General features: G+C 37.6%; 1 protein-coding gene across 10 annotated transcripts in view; it reads right to left on the bottom strand.

Moving 5' to 3' along the window:
- GRIA4 (glutamate ionotropic receptor AMPA type subunit 4) overlaps positions 1 to 22,322 on the bottom strand; it is a 260,140-nt gene that overhangs the window by 127,137 nt on the left and 110,681 nt on the right. For all 10 annotated transcript variants that reach the window (XR_011092282.1, XM_068670317.1, XM_068670308.1 and 7 more), the window contains one exon: positions 20,490 to 20,729. Coding sequence is in view for 8 of the 10 variants with exons in the window: in XM_068670308.1 (XP_068526409.1) it covers positions 20,490 to 20,729 (240 nt within the window). In the remaining 2 variants the exon portion in view is untranslated. The remainder of the gene's footprint in view (positions 1 to 20,489; positions 20,730 to 22,322) is intronic.

Here is a 22,322-nt window from a genome sequence, read left to right as displayed (position 1 = left end):
AAAAATTCTTCATCAGTTTTGGAACAGCCAATCTACTAACTCTTTTTTTATATGCAGTCAGATGGAGAAAGAAGCACACTTGGCCACTTGTAACAACAGCTTTATTTATTCACTTCCTAGGTAGATCCTATATTTCATCTGAATCATTTCAAAGGGACTGAACAAAATCCCTAGGAAAGTCCTTTCCATCTAATGAAACCTCGATAGTCCCACAGTTACAATGTTTTATACTTGACAGTTTCTGGATTCATCCCACCACATGTTTTCTTAGCCTGGGACCTTCCATGTTGATTTTTTTTTTCTTTAATCTTCTTACCAAACAAAATTAGTAGTTTGTCATCCTTCTTTTATTTTTCTTTCACTAAATTTATTGAAGTCCTGTTGGCTATTAAAGTCCTATCCTTGAGTAAAACTTCTGCCCTCTGCACTTTAAGCAGACAGAATACTTCGTATTATCTGATCTTTTAGAAGAGAAATATGGTAGATTTTTTTTTTTTCCCCCTAAGGTACACAACCAAGTGTTAGAAAATTTGCAGAGGACATGGAACAGCAAGGAAAAGATTAATTAAATGGGTTATTAAATGTTACTAGTGCCAGACAGTAACTTCCAATGTTCACTATGAATCAAATATAACCATTGTACTAACCTGTATAAATGTATAGCTGAGATTTGTGGGGGGAGTTAGCAGCAGTTTGAGAGAAACATCAGAAATTAAAGTCTAGATTGAGCTCTTTAACCCAAAGTCATTCATCATTTATTAACCAAGAAATGAAAAATGTTACTCACCATTGAAATGCAATAGTTCAAACTGACATCCAATAAAATACCTTAATCTGAAGGAGTCTGAATTTATTCTCAAAGATCACTAACTGCATATAAAGAATATTTCAGATAGTCTCTGGCATACATTTCCCCAATTTGTTTTCTATGAGGCAGACTTTATTGGCAGTTTTAGGGATATACTTTCCTTTATAAAATGGAAAACTACTGAGCTCCAATCATCAAACTGAAAATATTTTTGTCTTCACATGCAGTACAATTTCTTTTCACTTTCCAGTTGCTGTGTAAGAACGGTGGCAAACAATGGTTCTACCTGCATTCAGTATGGAAAAAAAAAATCAATTGCTTATAGGCCATTAATATTTTTTCTTCATTCAAGCTGTGTCATAGTCCACGAAGATATAATCCATCACTGATATATATTTGGTCCACAGTTGTGACAATAAATTCCTCATTTTTTTTCTCATCTTACCCCAGGTAGCTCTGCTGACTTCACTGGAGTTGCTCTTAATTTTCACCACTTCCAGTGAAAGCAGATTCAGGCTGAAGGAACAGCCACTACCATGTGCTCTCTAAGAAGTGTATTTATGAATCACAACGTTTTTTAAAAGCTTTGTTCCTCTTACTTTATTAATTGAAAACCAATTCAGCTAGGATTTACTTTTCAGCCCCGAATGGCCACTTTAATTCAGAAGGACAAGACATGCACATATATCAGTCATGTATTAAAAACTTCCACGTCTGTAGCACTGATATTAACTACTTCCATACAATGTTTCATATTGATTGATATGAGCTGCTCTAAATTTCCTTTCACAAAAAACAGTGGCAGACCAAACCTAATCCTATGACAAATTTTATACTACATGAAATATAAAAAGGGATACAAAAATTCACCACACATACATGTTTGTACTTGCAGTTTTCAATTTTCATAAACCCATTACATCTCACCAGAGATCTTTAATACATTATTTTCATTTCAAACACATCATTTGAAAATTCAAGTATAAGTACAATTCAAAGTAAAGCCAAACTACACTGTCATATTTAATGTGAAATATAATAATTAATGCAGAAAAAGATAGAAAATAATCAGATATCCACTTCTGTTTAGATGAGAAAAAGATTTTAATTTTTAAGAGATAACGTTGACCAACACCATATCAAGGTCAATACCAGCTTGTCAAATACACTTAAACCACAATGAGGAAATCAGTATCTAAGACCTTGTATTTTCATGATCAGTTATGACAACTAAATGCAAATCAGTGTAAACTGTTTTAATTCAGACTAATAGTATCTCACCTTCCATTTGCACTTGTTCTAATATAATGATTGTCAAAGTCTATGGAGACTAAACATACAGGAAGGAAACATATGGAAAAGGTATGCTCTCAACTTCAGTTAGCCAAGTTAGACTAAGATGGGGTGAAATTCTAGGAGTATTTCTTGTTGCAGATACACAGCAAAATAAACTCTAAGGCATACACACATACACACACACACGCACAGCATGCACAGTTTTTTTAATGGTAAATGAGAGTCCCTGGGCTGTATTTAAGTCTATGAAACCATTGTCCCTCAATACGGATTCTCTAGCTTAAGGTTTGCAAAAGCTACAAGCTCCTGGCACAATAGTCATGTCAGAAGGGAGCCTTGGGAACCAGTCTTCAGAGGATAAATGCATAAATGGTTCTTCTGTTGTTTTTGATGACAGCTGGGAACCTAGCCCTCTTACAGAGTTATTCACAACAATTTTTAAAAGCACAGATTTATTGGTATGGTCAGTACCTATTTATTACTACAGATTTTTAGTATTATGAATGTATCTTCTATGTGTAAGACTCCCCATACGCTCTAATGCAAAGAACATAGGAAAAGACAATGCTGAACTGAAATCCTTAGTTTATTACCTAGAAAGCAATCTATTCTGCTTTGCAATACAAACTGTACCAATAGTGTTCTTAACCAGAAAGAGCCCAACATGCCCAAGATAGTAATGTCTGCTCCTAGTGCTTAAGAGTGCAGAATGAAGAAGGTGTTTGCTTAGGAAATGTTGTACCTCATATTTTATGTAGAAAACATCTTCCCAAGTTTTGCCAAAGGGTGACTCTGAATGACTCCTGCTGGGAGTGCAGCAAGCAAATGCACTAGTTAGCATGGGCATTTGTTTCCTGCATTTCCTTCTGCCTAGGCTATGGGACTGATGACAGCTCCCATATGGGACAGAAAGGAGGTACTGGTATTCTGGCAAATGTATCTCCCATTTGCAGGAACATTATTATCTAAAACACAGGAAGAAGTCAAAGAAAACAAGGGAGCAGGGAAGCATCCCGATCAATCAAACCATGAGGAATTGTGGCCTTACAGGATCTTTGGCAGGGATTATTATTATTATTTTGGTAAGATCTTTATTACTATTATATATATATTTTTTAAAAAGAAGACAACGTGCATAAAACTTTTGCAATAGATGTAATATAGAACTATTTCCAATATGTATCTCAAAAATAAATGCATCTTTACAAAACAATCTCATCTTCTCCTGCTTCACTTTGTTGTTCATTTGTTTCTACTGTTTTGGCTAAACAAAAAAAAACTTTCAATATCATTGCTTGAAACAAAATTACAAGACTAATACAAAAAGATTTAAAGTTAAAAATACATACTTGGATTTTTGGTTTGTTCCCTAGTTGCTTAGCCACTGCAGTGTCACTGGGGTCACAAGCTCTTTTCTACAACCAATGGGATTTTTTTTTTTGTGTGTGTGTGTGTGTGTGTTTTCTCTTTGGACAGAAAGGAGTGCTGAGAGCTTCACAAAAACACCTGGCTCTTGAAGCAAGAGACTCAAGCAAAAAACATTCAATACTGTTAGCATTGCAATAAAGTCACATGGTTTTGCAGCATGGGGTGAGATGCAGCAGTATGAAGTCACGAAAAAATGGTTCTTAACCGCAGCAAACTAGAGTGAGAACTGATTATTTCAGAGCTCAGAATAGCCTCTGAGAAGACTTGTCTTGCCACACCATGTAACTAGTTATGGCAAATCAAGATTAAAGCTTTTTTTTTTTTTTTTTTTTTTTTGTGTGTGTGTGTGTGTGTGTACAGTAATGATATTTATCAAAATGTAATGTAACAGATTTAGTGGTTTAATACGATGACATTCAAAATTATAAGTTCTATATGAATCAGAGTGCATTTTGCATTGTTTTTATCATCAGAATCTGAATGAAGCAAGGAAAAGTAACCTGGAAAAAATACCTGACAGCATTAAACAGAAAAAGGCTTCAGATCCTATTCTCATTGGAGAGTCTGATCATGAGGAACCATGTGTAAATCCATCTAATAGGATTTTTTTTGCTAAGTAGGTCAAATTTTATACCTCCAGTGTCTGGCAGAGACTGGATTTTTCTTTACAAGCCAGATAACTTCTAGGCCTTTAGAAACTGCTTTTTTAATACTAACTGAGCAGAGAAACAAAAGGAGTTTAGTGGCTACTACCAGGTGACTCTTCCAGACCTATTAATTTGTCATATTAAAAATACTAACATCATTTTCAAATGCAAACAGATGCATTGAAACAGATGGAATATCACTTTGGAAAAAGATAAGATTTGGCCAAGAGGTTCATCAGGCTGGGTGACTCTTTTTGCCAGGACAGAGGCAGCACGTAATACTTGACCTAAAAACTTGTCTTCCTTCTCTCATGCTGGACTGAGGCTCTAAGCAGTACTAGGGAGAATTCATTACCACTGACCACTCCATTGCCATCACAGACACCATAGAGTTAACTCCTTATCAATAAAAGCAGTGGGTAATGATGGGGAAAAAGGCTATCTGATGTGATATATATAACCCACAAGCACAGAGCAGGAAAAACACAAAGCATCGCCACCAAGAGGTAGGTGGTCAAGCTTTAGAGTGTGTTTTCATCTCTACAAACAGGTTTGCCTTTCAACGCATTAATAGCACAGGCCATCCCAGTATCTCCACGCTGGTATTTAGGGCTGCCATTGCAGGCAGTTAGTGTTGTGCCTTTTTCTGAACATTGGACAGAAAACATAGGCTGCAGAATAAGAAACAGAGCTGCAGAACTGTTTTCTAAAAGCCTTTGGTCCCAGGGGAAAACCAAATGCACCACAGAGAGGGGTACAGCTGGAGATAAGCAAGGATGTCATCTGAATAGGAAGTAAAGCTTGTGAGTAATATGTGTAATAGAGAGGGGAGAAAAAGGGAGCGGAGAGTGTACCAGGTTATGATTGCAGCTGTGTAGATGCTCCCCAGAGCCCCAGGGGAGGAAAACATGACACTCAGCCAAAGACACCTATAACTGCAACAGGAATGAAAAGTTCTAGGAGAAGAAACAGGAGCCACACTGGTGGAGCAAGATCCACTCCTTTGCCTCTGCTCTGCATAGCACTTTGCAGAGGTCTCTGGAGACTAAATGCCATATTTTCTTATTAAAACAAAATGAGAGCACATTTCTTTTTCTTTTTTTTTTTTTTTTAAACCTAAAAGGAATACTTGGCAGCACGTCTGGAAGATACAGTACTGAGGCATGGCCATCCCAAAGCATCTTCTAGTATTCGCTCTTGACAGTTCATTCTGGTACTTTAAGGTCTTTGATTCCACTTAGAAATGGAGCAAAAATGATGAAACAAAATGAAAGAAAGCATCAGATGAGTTAGGTTCACATCATAATGCAAAACTGATTCTGAAATTCATAGTAGGCATGTATATTGCAGACATTATCACCTGTGATTCAGTTTCAATGTTTTCTTCCTGTTGGTTTAACCTTCATCCTGCGCAAACCCTTCCATTGATCTAACTCTTCCACTTTCCAGTTAAAACACCAAAAGCTCTACTAGAAATGTGGATGCCCTTAGAGGAAGCGATGTCAGCTATGTGCTGGTGTGCTGATGGCACACACACACACGGGGCTGAGCCCATCCCAGGTTGCCCCGCTCGCTGCACTGCAGAGGGGCCATGAGGACACGAACCACTCTGCCCTTTCCTGGCTGCTTGCACCGGCATGAGGGGAAGGCTGTGGCCACTCGCCAGCCTTGGCTGGGGTCCATCCACTTTGCACCAGCTGAGCAGTGCGACATGGACTGGAAAATCTGGCCTAAAGGTTTTTTAATGTTTAGAGCCACAAAGGCAAAAGGGTAGCCTGAATAAATGGCATGGCCTGCCCTGACACACTTTTCGGCTGTGAGGGTATGAGAGATCCTTTTTATTATCCTGGACAGGAGCTGAGAAATGACATAATACTGAAGGAATAGGACACAGGGGCATTTGGGTTACTTTAGAGATGATTCAGATCTTGTTATTAATTCTCTCTACTTGGCAGAATGTTTAAAAGCTGGCAAGGGAGCATTAGCATTGCTGGCAGAGCATAGCTACAGCTGCACAGGTGGAAAGAAATCAGCAAGTAGCTCTTTCCAGCCTGGCAAAGAGGGATAAGGAGTAGGAGAGTGTACAGGCCCCACACCTCATCAGCAAAACCACACAGCAGAACTCACAAGCAGATCGGTCAAAAAACAAACAAGTGTTCTCTCCTAGCAGGTTGGCACAGGGGAACTGAAGCATGTCATATGTTGATATTTGGCCTCTTTGCATAGCAGATGTATTTTTCACAGGTCAGGCAGAGAGGATGAACAATTGATTCAATGGCTAGAAATACGCCGAGAGAACGAGGAAAAAGCTGGAGACAGTCCAATGTGTAGTACGTATTTCATAAGTGCATGCATAAGAAAGAGAGATAATCCTCTCCACAGTTCCTTTAGCAGGTGTTTATCCTTTTTTGGCATTGACAGCAATATTTTGTAGCTACACAGCAGACATACAGAATAAAATTCCTTTCCACACTTGCAAAAAATAATTACCCCTTATGTGACTTACAGCTGCTCTAGTCATTCATCAATGCTGTTGTCCTTTTTTTCCAAACCAACACTACGACAGTGTTGCTTCTTCTGGAGAAAACTGCATAATTTCCAAGTTGACTTTTAAAGAGTGACCAGGGTGCTATGCTGGCTTCCTTTAAAAGCACTCGTCGTTAAGAAAGATGCTTTGCTATGATCATAAATGGAAAAGCCTCCGAGGAAATGCTATGCTGAAGTGACAGGCACAGTTTACAATGCTTGAAAAAGATGAGAGTCAGTGGGCAAGTAAAATGAAAACACCCTCTTCCCTCCTTAGCAATCTTACTCTTGCAAAAGAAGCATTTATTTTCCTTCTGATACACTGAGAGAAGCATAAGGGAGTCCACAAAGACAAGGTCACAAACTAGCACAGTCACTGTAAGACAACATTTCCTCACCACAGCTGAGGTGAACCTCTCCCCAGAATAACTAAAATAGCTGAGACAACTCAGTACCCACCTTTGAGCTAAACACTTCCCTGTGTAATAACATGTAACTCTACAAAAATACAAATCACTGAAAATAACGGTATGTATCAGAGCTCTTATTCTGGACAAGTAAGCAAATAGCTGAAATTAGACCCACCCCAGTATTAAGACCTCACACAAGGACATGAGGATTCATAAATCCTGAATGAGGACTGATTATGGATCAGAAAAGTTATGTAGTGATAAAAGTTTAAATACAGTAGCCTGATTCCCTGGTAGTTCAGGATGCAGTCAGTAGGTTATGCAGATCTTGTCTACCTGAGTATCTGACCCTACATTTCCTTATAAATGAAACTGCTCCTCACTGTTTTTGCTGAATCCACTTATTTATCTGCACTTTCTACTCTCATTTGCTAGCACTATTTTATCTTCAAAAGAAATTTTGAAATGAAATATTGATTAAAATATTGTACCTGGTTTTGGCCAGCTTGGATTTGGTGCCAACTGTTGATTTAATAAAGCTGCATCACTTTCCACTAAAATAAATAAATACATAAAATCACAGTGCCTGTGGATGTGATTTATTGTTTCAGATACTTTGTGTAGATTATGCCTGTAATCTGGAAAGTGAAATGGACGCTTCATACCAGCAATATTTTCCAGTGATCCCTAATCTCATTAGGCATTCTAAGTACATCCAGAAGAGTAGTGTAAATAAAATACACTGTTTTCTGATGAGCTTTGATGAGCAGATGTTCCGGGTTTTTGTTGATTCATGTCTGGGATGTTTTTAAAAGTTTTCTGCTTGTGTTCCATTTCCTGTTGAAGGAATTCAGAATGACCCAGATGAAAAGAGACAATTGTGACTGTGTCTGCCTGGATGCCACCCAGGCCAGCAGCTGTGCGGTGGCCACTGCAACGTGCCTGACTTGCGGGAGGAGAGATTATGTAATTTGGCTTTTAAACTACTTGTGAATTCAGCTCTTAGCACAGACAAAATACTGCACCTCTATGCATTTCCTATTACCACTCTTGTCTGGTAGTCTGGAAGTTCATTTGAGGATACAAGAGATAACGCAGTTGGTGGACCTCTCTTTTTACTGTTTGGTGATACGATACATGCATGTGAATTTCATCCACATTTTTAGCAGCAATAATGAAAGCAAATCAAAACTTAAGTTAATTCTTTTTTCTAAACTGATTTAGAATAAAAACAAGTATATTTGTTTTTTCCATTCAAATTGGAATGGTAATCCTTTGAGATATCCTGATAACCATTTGTTCATCTTGGAAACAGAGCTGCAGTTTTTCCTCCATGGCAGGCAGAGACAGAAACTGATTTTAAGTCTCCTGTTATACTTAAAAAAAAAATATTTCAAGCTAAAAACCTTAGCCTGTGACAACTGTGAACAGTAGAAACAGAAATAGAAGCCAACAGGATGCTCCAGGGCTCTCAAATAATGCACCAGTGCTGAAAATGAATCAGGCTTACTGGGAAATGGAGTAGAAGAAAATGTAGAAAAGAAACGCGATGCAAAGTGATCAAAGAGAAAAAGAAATGAGAAATCAAGCAAATAAATCTGTGAAAATATGTGAAAGTTTAAAATACAGAGAGCAATGAGCAGATACTAAGGTGATTCATGAGATAACACAGTTGAAGGTAATTAAACCTTCCTGCATCAGTAGAAAAGTGAGGAACAAAATAGATAAACTGAGTTTTGGGAGGCCCTATCAAGCAGAGTTTATGAAGTTAAAGAAGATAAAGTTGTTGCAGCACTATACACAGCCCATGACAGCGACATGGGATTAAGGACCCCAAACTGGAAATTCTGGTCCAAAGGAGAAAGAAAGTTCATCTTCTCACAACTTGGATGAAACCATTCTCATGCAAGGCACAACCTAAAAGATATATAAAATACTGTACTGATCTTCTAAAGCTTTTTTGGAAAAAACACTTCAGAGAAAGGAAGTTCTTTTCCCAGTAAAACAACTATTTTATAGAATTAGCTATGAGATTTTTCCCCAGATATCATTTCTTTGAAAAGTAAACTTCAAAATACTTGTAATGGAACAAAACTGGTATAGATGAATTTCCTGTTCCAAATAGTTATTGAAATAAAACTTGGAGGATGTTGAGACATACTAGCTAAACAGTGTAAAGGAAGTTTTGTTTCAATTAAAATGAAAATACAAATTAGATAAAAGAAAAGAAAGGAAAACCTAAAATTACTGCTAGAAGACTTTTCAGTAGTATGAGCTGAGCTTCCACGACAAGAAGCTTTTTGAGACTTAAATGATTGTAGCTGTTCTGCATCCAGACAAAGCCAGGAAATATAACTATTATTGTGCATATATAAGCACACACATACTTGCTTGTACATATACAAATTTATAAAACGCCATCCACATCAACACACAAACAGTAACTGATAGGTCTGTGCTTGGGATAGTAATTTTGTTTGAGGATCTGGTTCATTATTTCCTTTATATTACCAAATGTAAACTCTATAGTTTGGCAAAGTAGGCACACGTAACTCCAATAGCTAAAGTTTGTTAAGAGTATTTTGAGTAATCAGATCTATTTGAAACTACCTATCCCATTAAATAGGGTATTTTGTTTTTAACGTGAAGAAAATATGTGAATACACAAATATGCTAAGCCTTTGTTTTATCTAATTTACTTAAAAAGCAAACTGTCTTTTCCACTTGATTTCATTAGTACAAATCAAATGATTTCCTAACAAACGTCTACATTTCTGTTAGAAGGAACTTATTTGAATAAACTCACTTAAAAGTGCTGCTATTATTTTTCCATGTCCATTTTTTGTAAAGTGCAACTACACAGGCTACTTTCTGTTTAGTTTTCTTACTCTGAACTGTCTACAGAGAAAAATTAGCTCCAATAGCTTTTGTGAAATAAGTGTCTACACAGGATCTTCCAGAGTAACATCTGTCCCATGTTGAGTAGGGCTCTCCATTAGGAGGCGGAAGATGTAGGATACAGGCCCTTACTCCCCAGATAGTTTCTTTTTATCAAAGACAGATTAACATAAAATGCCTATTTGTTCCAGGGATCTAGACTAGCAACCACAGTGTTGTATTCCCAACTTCTCTTTCCTGGCACTTTTGTCATTTATTATGCCCAGATCTTCAAAACTACCTTAAATGTTCTGTTGGCCATTTGCAATCCAAGTCAAACTGGAAGAAAATACATGTCCTTTGCCCACAGGAAAACTTCCTGCAGCATCCAGGTGTGCATTAATATTAAAACCCACCAAGGCGGTGGTACAAAGAAAGATTTTGATTCCTTACAACTGAAGGACCCTTTGGTATCTCTCTTTTCAATTGCAAAATGCTAAACACCTCAAACATTCACTGCAGTTTTGGTAACAGAAGCATCTGTTAATGCTATTATCTGTAAATACTAGTGCAGGAAATTCCCTGTGCAGAAGCAGAAATAGCATCTGTAGTACTGTGATAAGTATTCAATCATCTTAAAAGGATCTCTACACTTCCACCTCTCCTTTTGGAACTGAGCAAAGACAAATTATTTGCAAAAATATGTATGTAAATAGGATTCAGCTGCAATTAATGAGGGAAATGCCTTTTTACAAGCAAGATGTATCTCAAAATGGTGAAAATTTGAATGCATTGGAATATACATTCTTCACAAGAGCAGATAATGTAATTTTAAAATTACAGACTGCATAGATGATACAATAACAGATCAATCAGCTGAATTAAGAATGTCCAGGTCCAGATATAAACATACAGATTTACTTCACAATATACTCTAATGCTGAATTATCTTTGCTTCCTGCTGCAGTGCCCTAGAAGTCACTTGTACTACATAAGGGATAACTGTATCACAAAATATACCATGGAGAGAGAGATCATTAAGAATTGGTCTAATACAATTATTTTTTTAAATAATAACAGCAAAAAGCAATATAATCATATGTTTTGATATTTGTAAGTCTATGCTGTAGGGCTATTTTTAAGTATATATTTTGTTCATTTATTTATTTATTTATTTATTTAAGAAGCCTGCTTTATACCGTATTAAAACTTGGAACATTTATCCACACATAGATAATGTTCTCAAAAAACAAGCTAATTTTTCTAACTAAAAATGCATTTAGAAACAAATTGGCACGAGTATTTGTTTTACATTCAGTATTAAATTGGCACTATGTCTGGTCTCTGGCAGCATCGACTATACTCCCCTTTGTTTGCTACCACTCTGTGCTCCAGCACTGAAGCCAACACCTGTGGCCATATAAAAGGCTATGTACAGCAGCTGCGGGACTCAGATGTCCACACTAAAGTAAATTTCTAAAGCATAAGCATTTGGATGTGTGGCTGGCTTCCTCGTCTGAGTCTTTTCAAGGTCTTCTTTAGAGGTCTGCATTGCTGGTTGTTGTATCTATCAACTGTCTACACTACTAATACTGACCAATGTGTAGTGGAAACATAGGACAGCCTCATACTTAGAAAAGATGCTCTTGGCTATGCTGATGTAAGGTTGCTGCAGTCCCTTCTCTAAAGACAGTTTTTCTGCAGATTTTTGACAACGGTGATATCACTGATATATATCTAGGTAACAAAAGGCAGAGTAGCAAAAAAGCTAAATAATCAGTAAATCACAACATTAATTTCTACTTAAAGCATTGTTCTCTGGAGGGAGTTTATTTAATCTATGGAAAAGGTAAATATAAATCCTATTAGTATGCATATAAATTACCCACTCTGATATAGTATGAAATAATCACAGAATTAATTTTTACAGCATACAGATCCCAACATATGGTTTGCAGTGCTTTTATTTATGACTTATCTATATGGAGCAAGTGAAAAAAAATGCTCCTCAGAACAATGTCTACTAATATATTCAGGTACAGCATGTACTCAGAAATGTGCTGAGCCACAACAGTACTCGTAAGTCGTAGGAGCACCTGAAGTTAACTTTTCTTTTCAGAGAATAAGTGGAAGCATATATTCAGAATTACATTGTTCTGCTTTCAAGTAAAATACAGAATGTGTGTGTAACAAACAGCTGAAAATGACATGCCCCCCATGTAAATGAAGGTGTTACAGAAGCAGGTAACAACAAATTAACTGTTTGTGCCAGGTTCTGGAGATGCAATTGCTCTGAAATTAATAGAACAACCCATTGGAAATAGAAATGCTATTTACTTTAGGATGTTGGAATATGAAAGCATACAGAAGCCAGAGCCATATGGCTGTGGACACAAGACACAAAGCAAATTCTTTCTATCAGGAAGATAATGGGCAGTCCTTTATTTAATGTTTCCTGACTGATATATTTCTATGGTGTTTGCATATTAGGTTATACTGCATATTCTGAGTGCTTAGCTAGATGACCAAAGCACGCTAATGCAGCTAAGTTTGAGCCACATCTTATACGGAATAGCAAAGTCAGGGTACTCATCTGTACACCTAATGATCAGTTTTTTATTTCTGTATCTTTCTGTATTTCCACCTTTGCTGAGCGTTCAAAAACAAGAGGAGTACTTTTATTTAATGAAGCCATTGGAAGACTTTCATATGTAGTGAATTCCGAGTTCATTACTAGATTTCAATTCTGTTTTATTATTATTGCTTCTCCTTAGTGGTAAGACAAAGGAAAGATGGAAAATCATAGTATCGTTACTGATGCTGATGCATCTCTGTTTCATGTGTACGCTTACTACCTATATTTTCAAGATTTTATCAGATGCTGAGAAGATGACAACAAGCTGGCATGTTGCTGGTATAATTACGAATGAGCTAACACGGGCAAAAATAAATATTTACAAACCAGTTATCAGTGGATGAGGTACATTGGTCTATTCCATTAGGAACATGGTATTACTGAGTATAGACAGAGGCAGATCGTATGAAGGGGCTGAAAAACTTACTGCAGTGTTCTTTATTCAATGATATTTTATAAACTTTTTCTCTACATTCCATGTATCAGTTCAGATCAGCCTGCACAAAATTACAACAGGACTTTGGTAAGCAACAAACACAGTGGTACTTGCATCCTAACATGTATGACACGATCCACTGCCCATCTAGAAGTTTTTTGATGATGACGAATGGCTTCTTTAACACATCTTTTTCTGTTCACCTACAGCATAAGTGAAAACCTATTCCCTGGTATGTATTAGGGCTACTGAAATCTCCAAACCAGTTTCACCACAAGACCTGATTTAATGATACTACTCTGAAATATGTAAAAAGCTGACATGCTGAGAACACTGATGATCTTAATCTCAACAATTGTCAAGACATAAAATACCAAAAATTTTAAACCTACAGAATAGATGTTAGTCAATAAAATGTTGATAAAATACAAGTGGTCAATAAAATACAAGCAGCAACAAAATCAATGAGACCAGTTATCCAACGCTGTTTGTTTTCTAAAATACATCATTTCAATATTTTTGCAATGCTGTGGCAGCTCTGCTCTTTATTTCACAAAAGTTTGGTAAATAATTGCACACTGCAGATAAGAAACTTTTGTTTTCATGTAGTGGACACAGTCATAAGCTTCTGTTTCTCTTTTATTCTTGGACATTTTGTCAAAGGTTGGCAGAATGAAAAACACCTGTTGTGGGAAACCTTGCAAACTCTTCTTGGTGAACATTATAAAAGAAAGGACCCAAGACCAAGCAGATCACTGCAACTGAAGAAAGTCAGGTTGCTATCTTAATCTTCCCTATGAACCAGTATGTAATTGTTGTTTCTCAAGTTTACCTGAAACACCCTGTGACATTCTAGCAGTTTAAGGTAAGAATGCTATAGGTCTAGGCTCAACAATATTATGCAGAACACAATCAGTAATTAAACAACACTTAGTGGCAAAAACTTTTTCTTGGCAGTACTGTGTTGCATGTTCATCTCCAAGATGTTGTTTATTAGCAGCAATTGGTCTTTTGAACTTATTTCACTAATAAGAATCTCTATTCAGTATTTTTATGCAGATAAATAGGCAGGTTGTATTTCTAGATTGCTACTGGCTTCAGCAGTCTAGCTCTTTCAATTGAGCTAAATAGCAAAATAACTTTCCAGCTTGCTATAACATTATTTCTCTTTTTCATTATTAAGACATTGACAAATTTGTTCAGAAGCACAGTAAAAATATCAAGTAATACTTGATGTAGGGCCAATTCTTGCAGTTTCTGAATGCTCAGTGAACAATAACTCAACTTATTGAGAGCCATATTATAATTATAGTCCTTCGACCTGATTTTACAGTGTTTTTATCTTAAGTCACTTAGAATGTTTTTGATCTTATTTTTGAATAATGGAACATACTAAATGTTTTACAAAGGCTATATATATAATTGAATAGCAATAATATATTATTGAAAGTTGCTCCATAGTAAAAAATTAAGTTATCTTAATTTTTCACAGTACTTAATTTCAAGTACTGTGAAGAAACCATTCCCAGTTTCCTGGAGAAATCATGAAAATTACATAAATATAAATCCTGAGGGGACCGAAGAGATCATCTGAGGCAGGATGTAGTAAAGCAGATCACCATTGCAGATATTTTCTAATCTCTTCCTTAAAACCTCCAATGGTAAGAATCCCCACAATCTGCTTGGTTTATTATAGTGCTTATCTGACCTTGCTGAAACACTTTTCATATTAACACCCTAAATCTGCCTTCCTGCAAAATAATTCTAATTCTTTCCTTGATCTCAGTGGGTCTAAAAAAGATCTCAGTGTGTACAAAAAAGAACTGGTCTTTGCTCCTTAACAGACCTTCTCTCCGAGAATGATCTCAGTTCTTTAATATTATTATTCCCCCACTCCCTTCCCCCCCCAGGTTATGCTTTTAATTTATTATTTTTTTCATATTACTCCTCTCCTCTGGACTCTTGAAATTTATGTATGTGATATCTATATGTGGTCAACAGTAACAAGAGTGCCATTCCAGCAATGGATGCCTGATCCTTGCTCCATGCTCATACCAAACGCCTTTGATGCAGCTAGGAACAGTACCTAGTGTTTTCAAATACCAAGGAAAAATGGTGGGACACAGTACTGCCAGCATTACATCCTCTGTGTGCCTTATTCACTCGATTCCATTCCACTTCCTCAGCTAGCAGATATTTTTTATCTTTGCTGTTGAAGTGTGAAACCCAACATCTCAGCCAGCTGACAGGGAGCAACATCTAGCTTCCATTCCCACATGCAATTTTTTTTCATCTCAATATATCTACTTTCTTGGAAACAGTAAAACAGTCTTGAATTGCATTATTTTTAAGGCTCTCCACCACTCCTGAAATATTTCTTATGATACTAGTGCCAAGCTAGTTACTCTGCACTTTGTGTTTGTACCTTTGGTTCTTCCCTCCTAAGCTTAACCTTTGCACAGCCTTTATCATACTTCACCTCCTTGATCTATCTAGCAAGATCACTTTCAATTTAGCTTGCATCACTTATCTTGCATCACTCTGTTTAACTCACTGAGGTTGAGCATCCACAAAAGCTGTTCTCAACTTCACTCTGGACGTTCACTAGACTAGAGCAAAGACAAATCCTCACACCTCATCTGAGAGCTACTCTTAGTTTTAACATGTGTCATTAACAACTATTTAAGGGTATGGTTTCTTAATTTTCCAGACATCAGGCTATAGTTGCTTTTCTGTTTTCTGTTTCAGGCATGAGGCATCATCACAGGAGGTAGAAAGTTACACCAGACCTACTGCTTACTGCTGTGACAGCTACTCTACCAAGGGAGAAAATTAGATTAGCCTGATAAATTGATTATTAATAACCAATTCCAAAATCTCTCTCAAAGTAAAGAGGGAGAGCTATACATTTCCCATACCTTTCTTTACCTTCTCCAGACATCTGAAACCTCACCAATCCTCCACAAGTGCTCAAAAGATAAAAGCTTGCATTTTGCTGCTCTAAGTAGCATAGGATTAATTTAAACAGACCATCAGCACTTGTGTAACTCTTCTGCCAGGTTTAGATTTTCATAAAATAAAATGGTTTCAACTTTAAAGGAGCTGCTATAAAAACACTATCCAGAAATGTAGGGAAATTAAGTTTATCTTGTGCAGTGAGTTGATTTTTCTCACCTGCAAACATGACTGAATTGGTTTAATGAACACTATGTAATTAAAAGGAACAAAGAAAAAAATAAAACAACACAACACGGTACATAAACAGCTCACATGCAATGCCTAATTTCTAGAGGAGAACTATTAACTATTTTACAGTTCTTGCCTCTGCTGAGCCAACTGCTAGGCCAGCTGGTGGCTCTCCCCCTCCTGCTACTGCTCTTTAGTCACAGTCAGGGACTGACAACTCTTGCTGGGAAACAGGGCTGGATTCAAATGGCTGCTTTACTTTGGTGAAAGCACCTCGCAACTCACTGACTGCAGCCCTCACTGGTGTCCCCCATAGCCCCACAGCCCCTCTGACTGTCTCCACCCCGGGCTTCCTTAGCTCTGGGTAACACCTGCAATTTTACCAACTGCTATCCCAGCTCTCAGCAAGGCTGCACACAGCATGGACAGCTAACACAAGCTTAAACAGCTTCTTACACCTCACACAAACTTCTCCAACTTTCTTCTATGGCTTTAGGCTCCAACTTTTGCTTTCTGGTGCTAGAAATTATTGTCAACAACTAGCAAAACACAACCCTAGGCACACCTCTGCCCCGTCTAAAATGCCACAGTGATTTACAGATGCACATTCCCACTTGATTGTCTTCCTCTTTATAAAAGAAATACCTCTCAATCACAACGAAAGAACATACGCAAACCAAATGTTCTCCTGGTCTGCCCATTTGGTCCTTTCATTTATCTTCCTTTATGATGACATCAACTGAGCACTTCACCTCTATGGGACTTCCCTTTTCTGCTGAGTATCTCAGGAAGGCATGGCTTTCATTTTAGGCCTTCCTTGCTATGTGTTGTATAATTCGTTTGAGTGTTCTTCAGCCTGCTCTTTCCTTTTTCTGTCTGTGTACCTGGCACCTTGCTGTTAATAGTAATTGCTGTTTACATTCATTGTATTAAGCACCAGGTCATAATTAAATCTTTTTATGGAAGGAGGGTAGGAGAAAGGACGATGTATTGAAACCAAAGGGCCTTTGAGGTTTTAACCTCCTCCTTACTTGCTCACCTTCTCTGTTAAGTAACGAGTTGCATTTTCTGTCATCAGGTCTGATGTTTTTTGCAAAGCCTGTAATGTTCCCTGCTAGTTACAATGCATTTTGTAGCCTTGTCATTCTTCCTACAATCTGCATTCTGTCACAGGACAGTGATTTTCCAGATGACAAGACTGAAAGAATGTCAGAAAAGGATTTAACATACTGGCTGAAGCCACCATCCCGCTGGAGTTTGTGAGCACCAAGAGAACTCCACGGCATAAACCCAGGTGTGGAACATGGGAATGACTTGGAGAGCTGCAGCAGAAGTGCATTCCTGACCTGAACTAAAATGCTTAACATAGACATCCCTGGTAGCAAAAAGACTGGGGTTCTACAGGGAGTTGAGTGTCTGTCCAGAGATGAACAGAATGATACAGCAGAGAACCCATCTTAATACCTGAAATTAAATGTTCACCCCTTAAGAGCAAGCAGCAACTGAGCAGCATGCAAGAGAAGCAAGAAGCGAGGCAGATGAAAAGGCTGGGAAAGAAGGTCTGAGAACAACCCTAAATGCTGCCCTCTTCCTAAACAGCTACTATGTCTGGCTGGAATTTATACTTATTGTTTACCTTCCTGCATAAGAATTTATTTGTAGTTTTCTGGTTAAGTTGCAAAGAACAATTTTCAGGCTCAGTGTCAAAAACAAAAGGCTAAGTGATTCCTGTTCCTACAGTTTGGTTGGATGGAGCTTCTCAGAGAGACAGGGAAGTGTCTGGCATGGACTGGAAGTATCTTTAACAAAAATCTAGACATGACTACATGACTACATTCCAGCCTCACTGAAAGAGATCCTATGTAATTCAACATCAATATATATATATATATTCTTATTACACTGAATTAAAATATATTTACTTTTTTTTTCCACTTTCTTCTTTTTTTTTTTTTTTTCCTTTTTTTCTTTTTCTTTTTTTCTGAGCCCCGCATTCAAAATTTCTGTTGTGGAATGGTAGTGAAAATTATTCATCAAGAATATATCTTTACAGTCATCCTACTACTTAAAGATACATCAAATCTTATTTTCTCCTGCATTAAATAGAGTCACAAGACCTATTCAGATTTTAAGAGATGATCCAGTGTAGCACTCCTTGCATCCAGCCTATCAAAGACACACCAGTGTGTTCAGAGCTGCTGAGTTCAGTGCCATAGGAACCATTTATTAACCACACTGTTATAAATGATTTTCTGTAACTGCCCTTGGTGTGATACTGCATGCTTAGGAATGATGTCTCAATCTAATTAAGCATGTGAATTTAGATGAGAAAGGTGACTGCAGGTTGTGCACTTCTTCTCCTGACAAATTGTTGGACCTGTAGGATCTCATCTGTAATTGCGTGCTTGTTTTCTTGCTCCTCATTACTGTTTTGAGTAAGAACACTTTTAAATTCACAGTTTGTTTTTTTTTTTTTCTTTTTTTTTTTTTTTCCTCTGCTCAGTTATAGAATCACAGAATGGTTTTGGTTGGAAGGGACCCTAAAGATTCCAACCCCCCTGCCATGGGCAGGGACACCTTCCACCAGACCAGGTTGCCCAAAGCCCCATCCAGCCTTGCCTTGAACACCTCCAGGAATGGGGCATCCACAACTTCTCTGGACAACCTGTGCCAGTGCCTCACCACCCTCCTAACAAAGAATTTCTTCCTAATATCTAATCTAAATTTCCCCTCTTGTAGTTTAAAATTGTTACTCCTTGTCTTATCACTTCCTGACAGAGTCCCTCCCCAGCTTTCCTGTAGGCCCCCTTTAGGTACTGGAAGGTTGCTCTAAGGTCTCCCTGGAGCCTTCCCTTCTCCAGGCTGAACAATCCCAACTCCCCCACCTTGTCTTCACAGTAGAGGTGCTCCATCCAGCTCCTTGATCATCCTCATGGCCCTTCTCTGGACTTGTTCTAGTACGTTACCTAGTGTATTCTGTAAGGCCTCTCAGAGCTTCCCTTGTTGGTCCAGCAAACATTAAAAAAAATCTTTTTTTTTTTTTAATCAAACAACAACAACAACAAAAAACCACCAACAATTATGGAACAATGCAAGCCCTTTCATTTTGGCACATTAATCATTTTTATTTAAATTCAGGTATTTAGGCAGTTTATCAAGCAAAATTCTCACTGAAGTGTAGTGTTTGTATATACAAGAAAATTGACTTCTACAGCCATAATCAAATAATTAAACAGATTTAGTTAGGTCAGTAAAATTCCCTATTTCTACTGCAGAATAATTACCCTGGAATAAAGCCACTTCAATTTAGAATAGCCTGTCCACATGGGGAGCTATATTGAAACAGCTGTAGTAAAATAATTATTTGACTACAGCTACACCACACACTTTTTCCCTGAAAATAAGCCATCAACATAAAAATCTTGCCTCTTTCACAGAAGCTCAGCCGTGTTGGCTAAATACTCTTCCATACTCAAAGTGCTTTGCCAACAGAATGAATGCACAATGTGGAGAATGTGAGATTTTACTTCACAATCCTACAGTAAGTGGTGAGGTACAGTGATGCACTTGCAGCTTTCTACCACTTAAAAGGTTCTGAGATGCTCTGGGATGTGGAATGGAAGATGTAAACAGGGAATGTGGCCTTTTGTAATGCACCATGAATTTTATAAAAGCAAAGTTGATTGCAGAGGTAACTCCAGATGAAAAGAGCAGTGGACAGAGATGGCTACTGCATCATCCTCTCCTGCTGTTGCCATGTAGATACATCGCCTACCTTCACTTCTCTGCTGCAGCCTGAGGGCCTCACATTCAGTGAGCCTCCACCTTGACCTCCGAAAGCATGAGCTCACTCACATCTCAGCTTATACCAGTGCAGGTGCAGCAAAAACGTGGCTGGTCCTCTCAACTTCTTTGTACTGCTCTCACTTATGAAGTGAGTTGAAACGTGAACTGATCTGTACTGCTTTTTGAACTGTTTGTTTCATTAACATTCATTAAAATGTTTTAGCATTAATGACCTAAAATGCAGGATTCTGCTGGTCAGTTGCATACTATTTGTATCCAATATCCAGTATTTGCAGGCTAAGGAATTCTTCCTTCAGCCAGGGTTATTCAGTCAATGGTATTTCAATTCAAAGGCTCTTTAAGACTCACCAGGATCTCAATACCATAAAAAAATGTACAGATCTTGCACAAAACAATCAAACTAAAAAGATAATAAAGCTGGGTTGCAACTCACCTCGATCTGTGTCATACAGGAAGACAAAGCGATTCCATTCATAGTGATCCAGCAAGCTCAAGAGGGCTCCTCGCAGAGATGGCCGCAGCTGCAGCACAAACTGACTCTCGCCTTCGGTGGGAAAACTCGGTGTGATGAGGGAGATGTGCAAGGCGCTGCAGAATGAGGTCAAGGTATGTACTGATCTCTTATCATATAGTCCAAAAATGGCAAAAACTCCTCTAGAATACTGGGAGCAAACTGGAAGGAAAAAGCAAAAAAAAAAGAGTTCACCTAGTGACAAAATCTGTAAATACATACTTACACATTTCAACATCCCCAACTCTATAAATTGAGTATTTCCATTTCTGCCTGTATAGTTAACTTCAGTATTTACATGTGTTTAATTCTGGAAACCCATAAATAGCTAAATAATAGTTTGCCACTTCTGAATCTTATTCACAGAACATTACATTACCTATCTCTCTCTATATATATTTAATTCTGTAGTGAAATACAAACTATATGACATGCATTTTTGCATGCCAGTGAAAAGTCAATGTATGCTGTTTTAGCCACAGCTCTGTACATTAATAGGGTTTGATCATTTCCATTATTTCAAGCAGAAAATTGTTCACATTTCAAAATAAGCAATTGACCTCACGAGTAAAATCTGGACATTTTGAATTCTGGCAATATGGATCTTTCATTCCCATTTAAGCACAGAGCCCTTGTGCTGCATTAAGACTACTACAGACACTGAATAACAACCTATTTCATGAATAATCTCCTTGACTTTTAAGAGAACAGCTGAAGGAAAATGTAGTAAGTCAATGTGACCAGGCTATTGCCCCAAACCCTTTATTTCTACTCTGTGTCAACCTCAAAACCAGAAAACAAATGACCTGAATATATATTCTGAGTTTTGATTTGCTCTTGGGCTCATTTAAGATGTAGAGAACGACTTCTATTGATTTCAGCAGATTGGATAAGGGCTTTACTTATCTATGCACATAAAAACAGACATGACGGCATTTTTCTGAGTAAATACTGCTTTTTTAGCAACTCATAAATGGTCCGGTGAACAGCACCCCTTTTATTATAAAGCACAAAACAACTTACTAGAAACTCTGTGTGATAATTAACAACAGTACCTATCCCATAACCGCAGAAAATGAAGAAAGGAAAAGTCATTTCAGTGGTCATTATATACTTTTCCTAAGCATGTATTTCCTATGCACTCCTATTCCATATCCCTCCCTCCTGCCAACTTGTTCCTACATATACACAGAACCAGGGAAAACCTAAGTCATGCCCTTTTAACTAGATGACATCTAAGAAGAATACTGTTGGGTCAGATGATCTTGGAGGTCTTTACCAACTTTAATGATTCTATGATTCTATAAGAGGCCTCCTCTCTTTTAGTCTGGAGGTCACAGTTACCCTGCGAGATCATCACAGTCAGGGAACCGTGTACACACTTAGCAAATGGGAGTATTCAAAAACAGTTCATCTTTAATTGTTTCATGTTACATCATAAAAAGCAAACATAGAACTTGTACATTTTTCTCCTTAGACTTGGGCAATTCATCCAGTTCTGATGCCAGAACTGGAACAAGTCACTGGAGGGCAGTTCTGGGATTTTATGTGCTGTCCCAATATTTCAGCCGTCACCCTAAAGATTTTCACAGACAGATAAGTAATTTTAAAGGTTAAAAAGCTTTCTTCCTTCTCCTAAGTTCCCCTTCAATATGTTGATACATAGCTCTTAAAACCTTCTTTGTGTTTGCTTTGCTGGACCACACTGCACACATTCTCCCAGACCCATCAAATGACTGTCTCTCCCTAATCATT

This window comes from Anas acuta, chromosome 1, assembly GCF_963932015.1.
Source record: "Anas acuta chromosome 1, bAnaAcu1.1, whole genome shotgun sequence".
Classification (NCBI taxonomy): Eukaryota; Metazoa; Chordata; class Aves; order Anseriformes; family Anatidae; genus Anas; species Anas acuta.
Note: the sequence above shows the minus strand (reverse complement) of the source record. Positions and strands in the feature narration are given on the sequence as shown.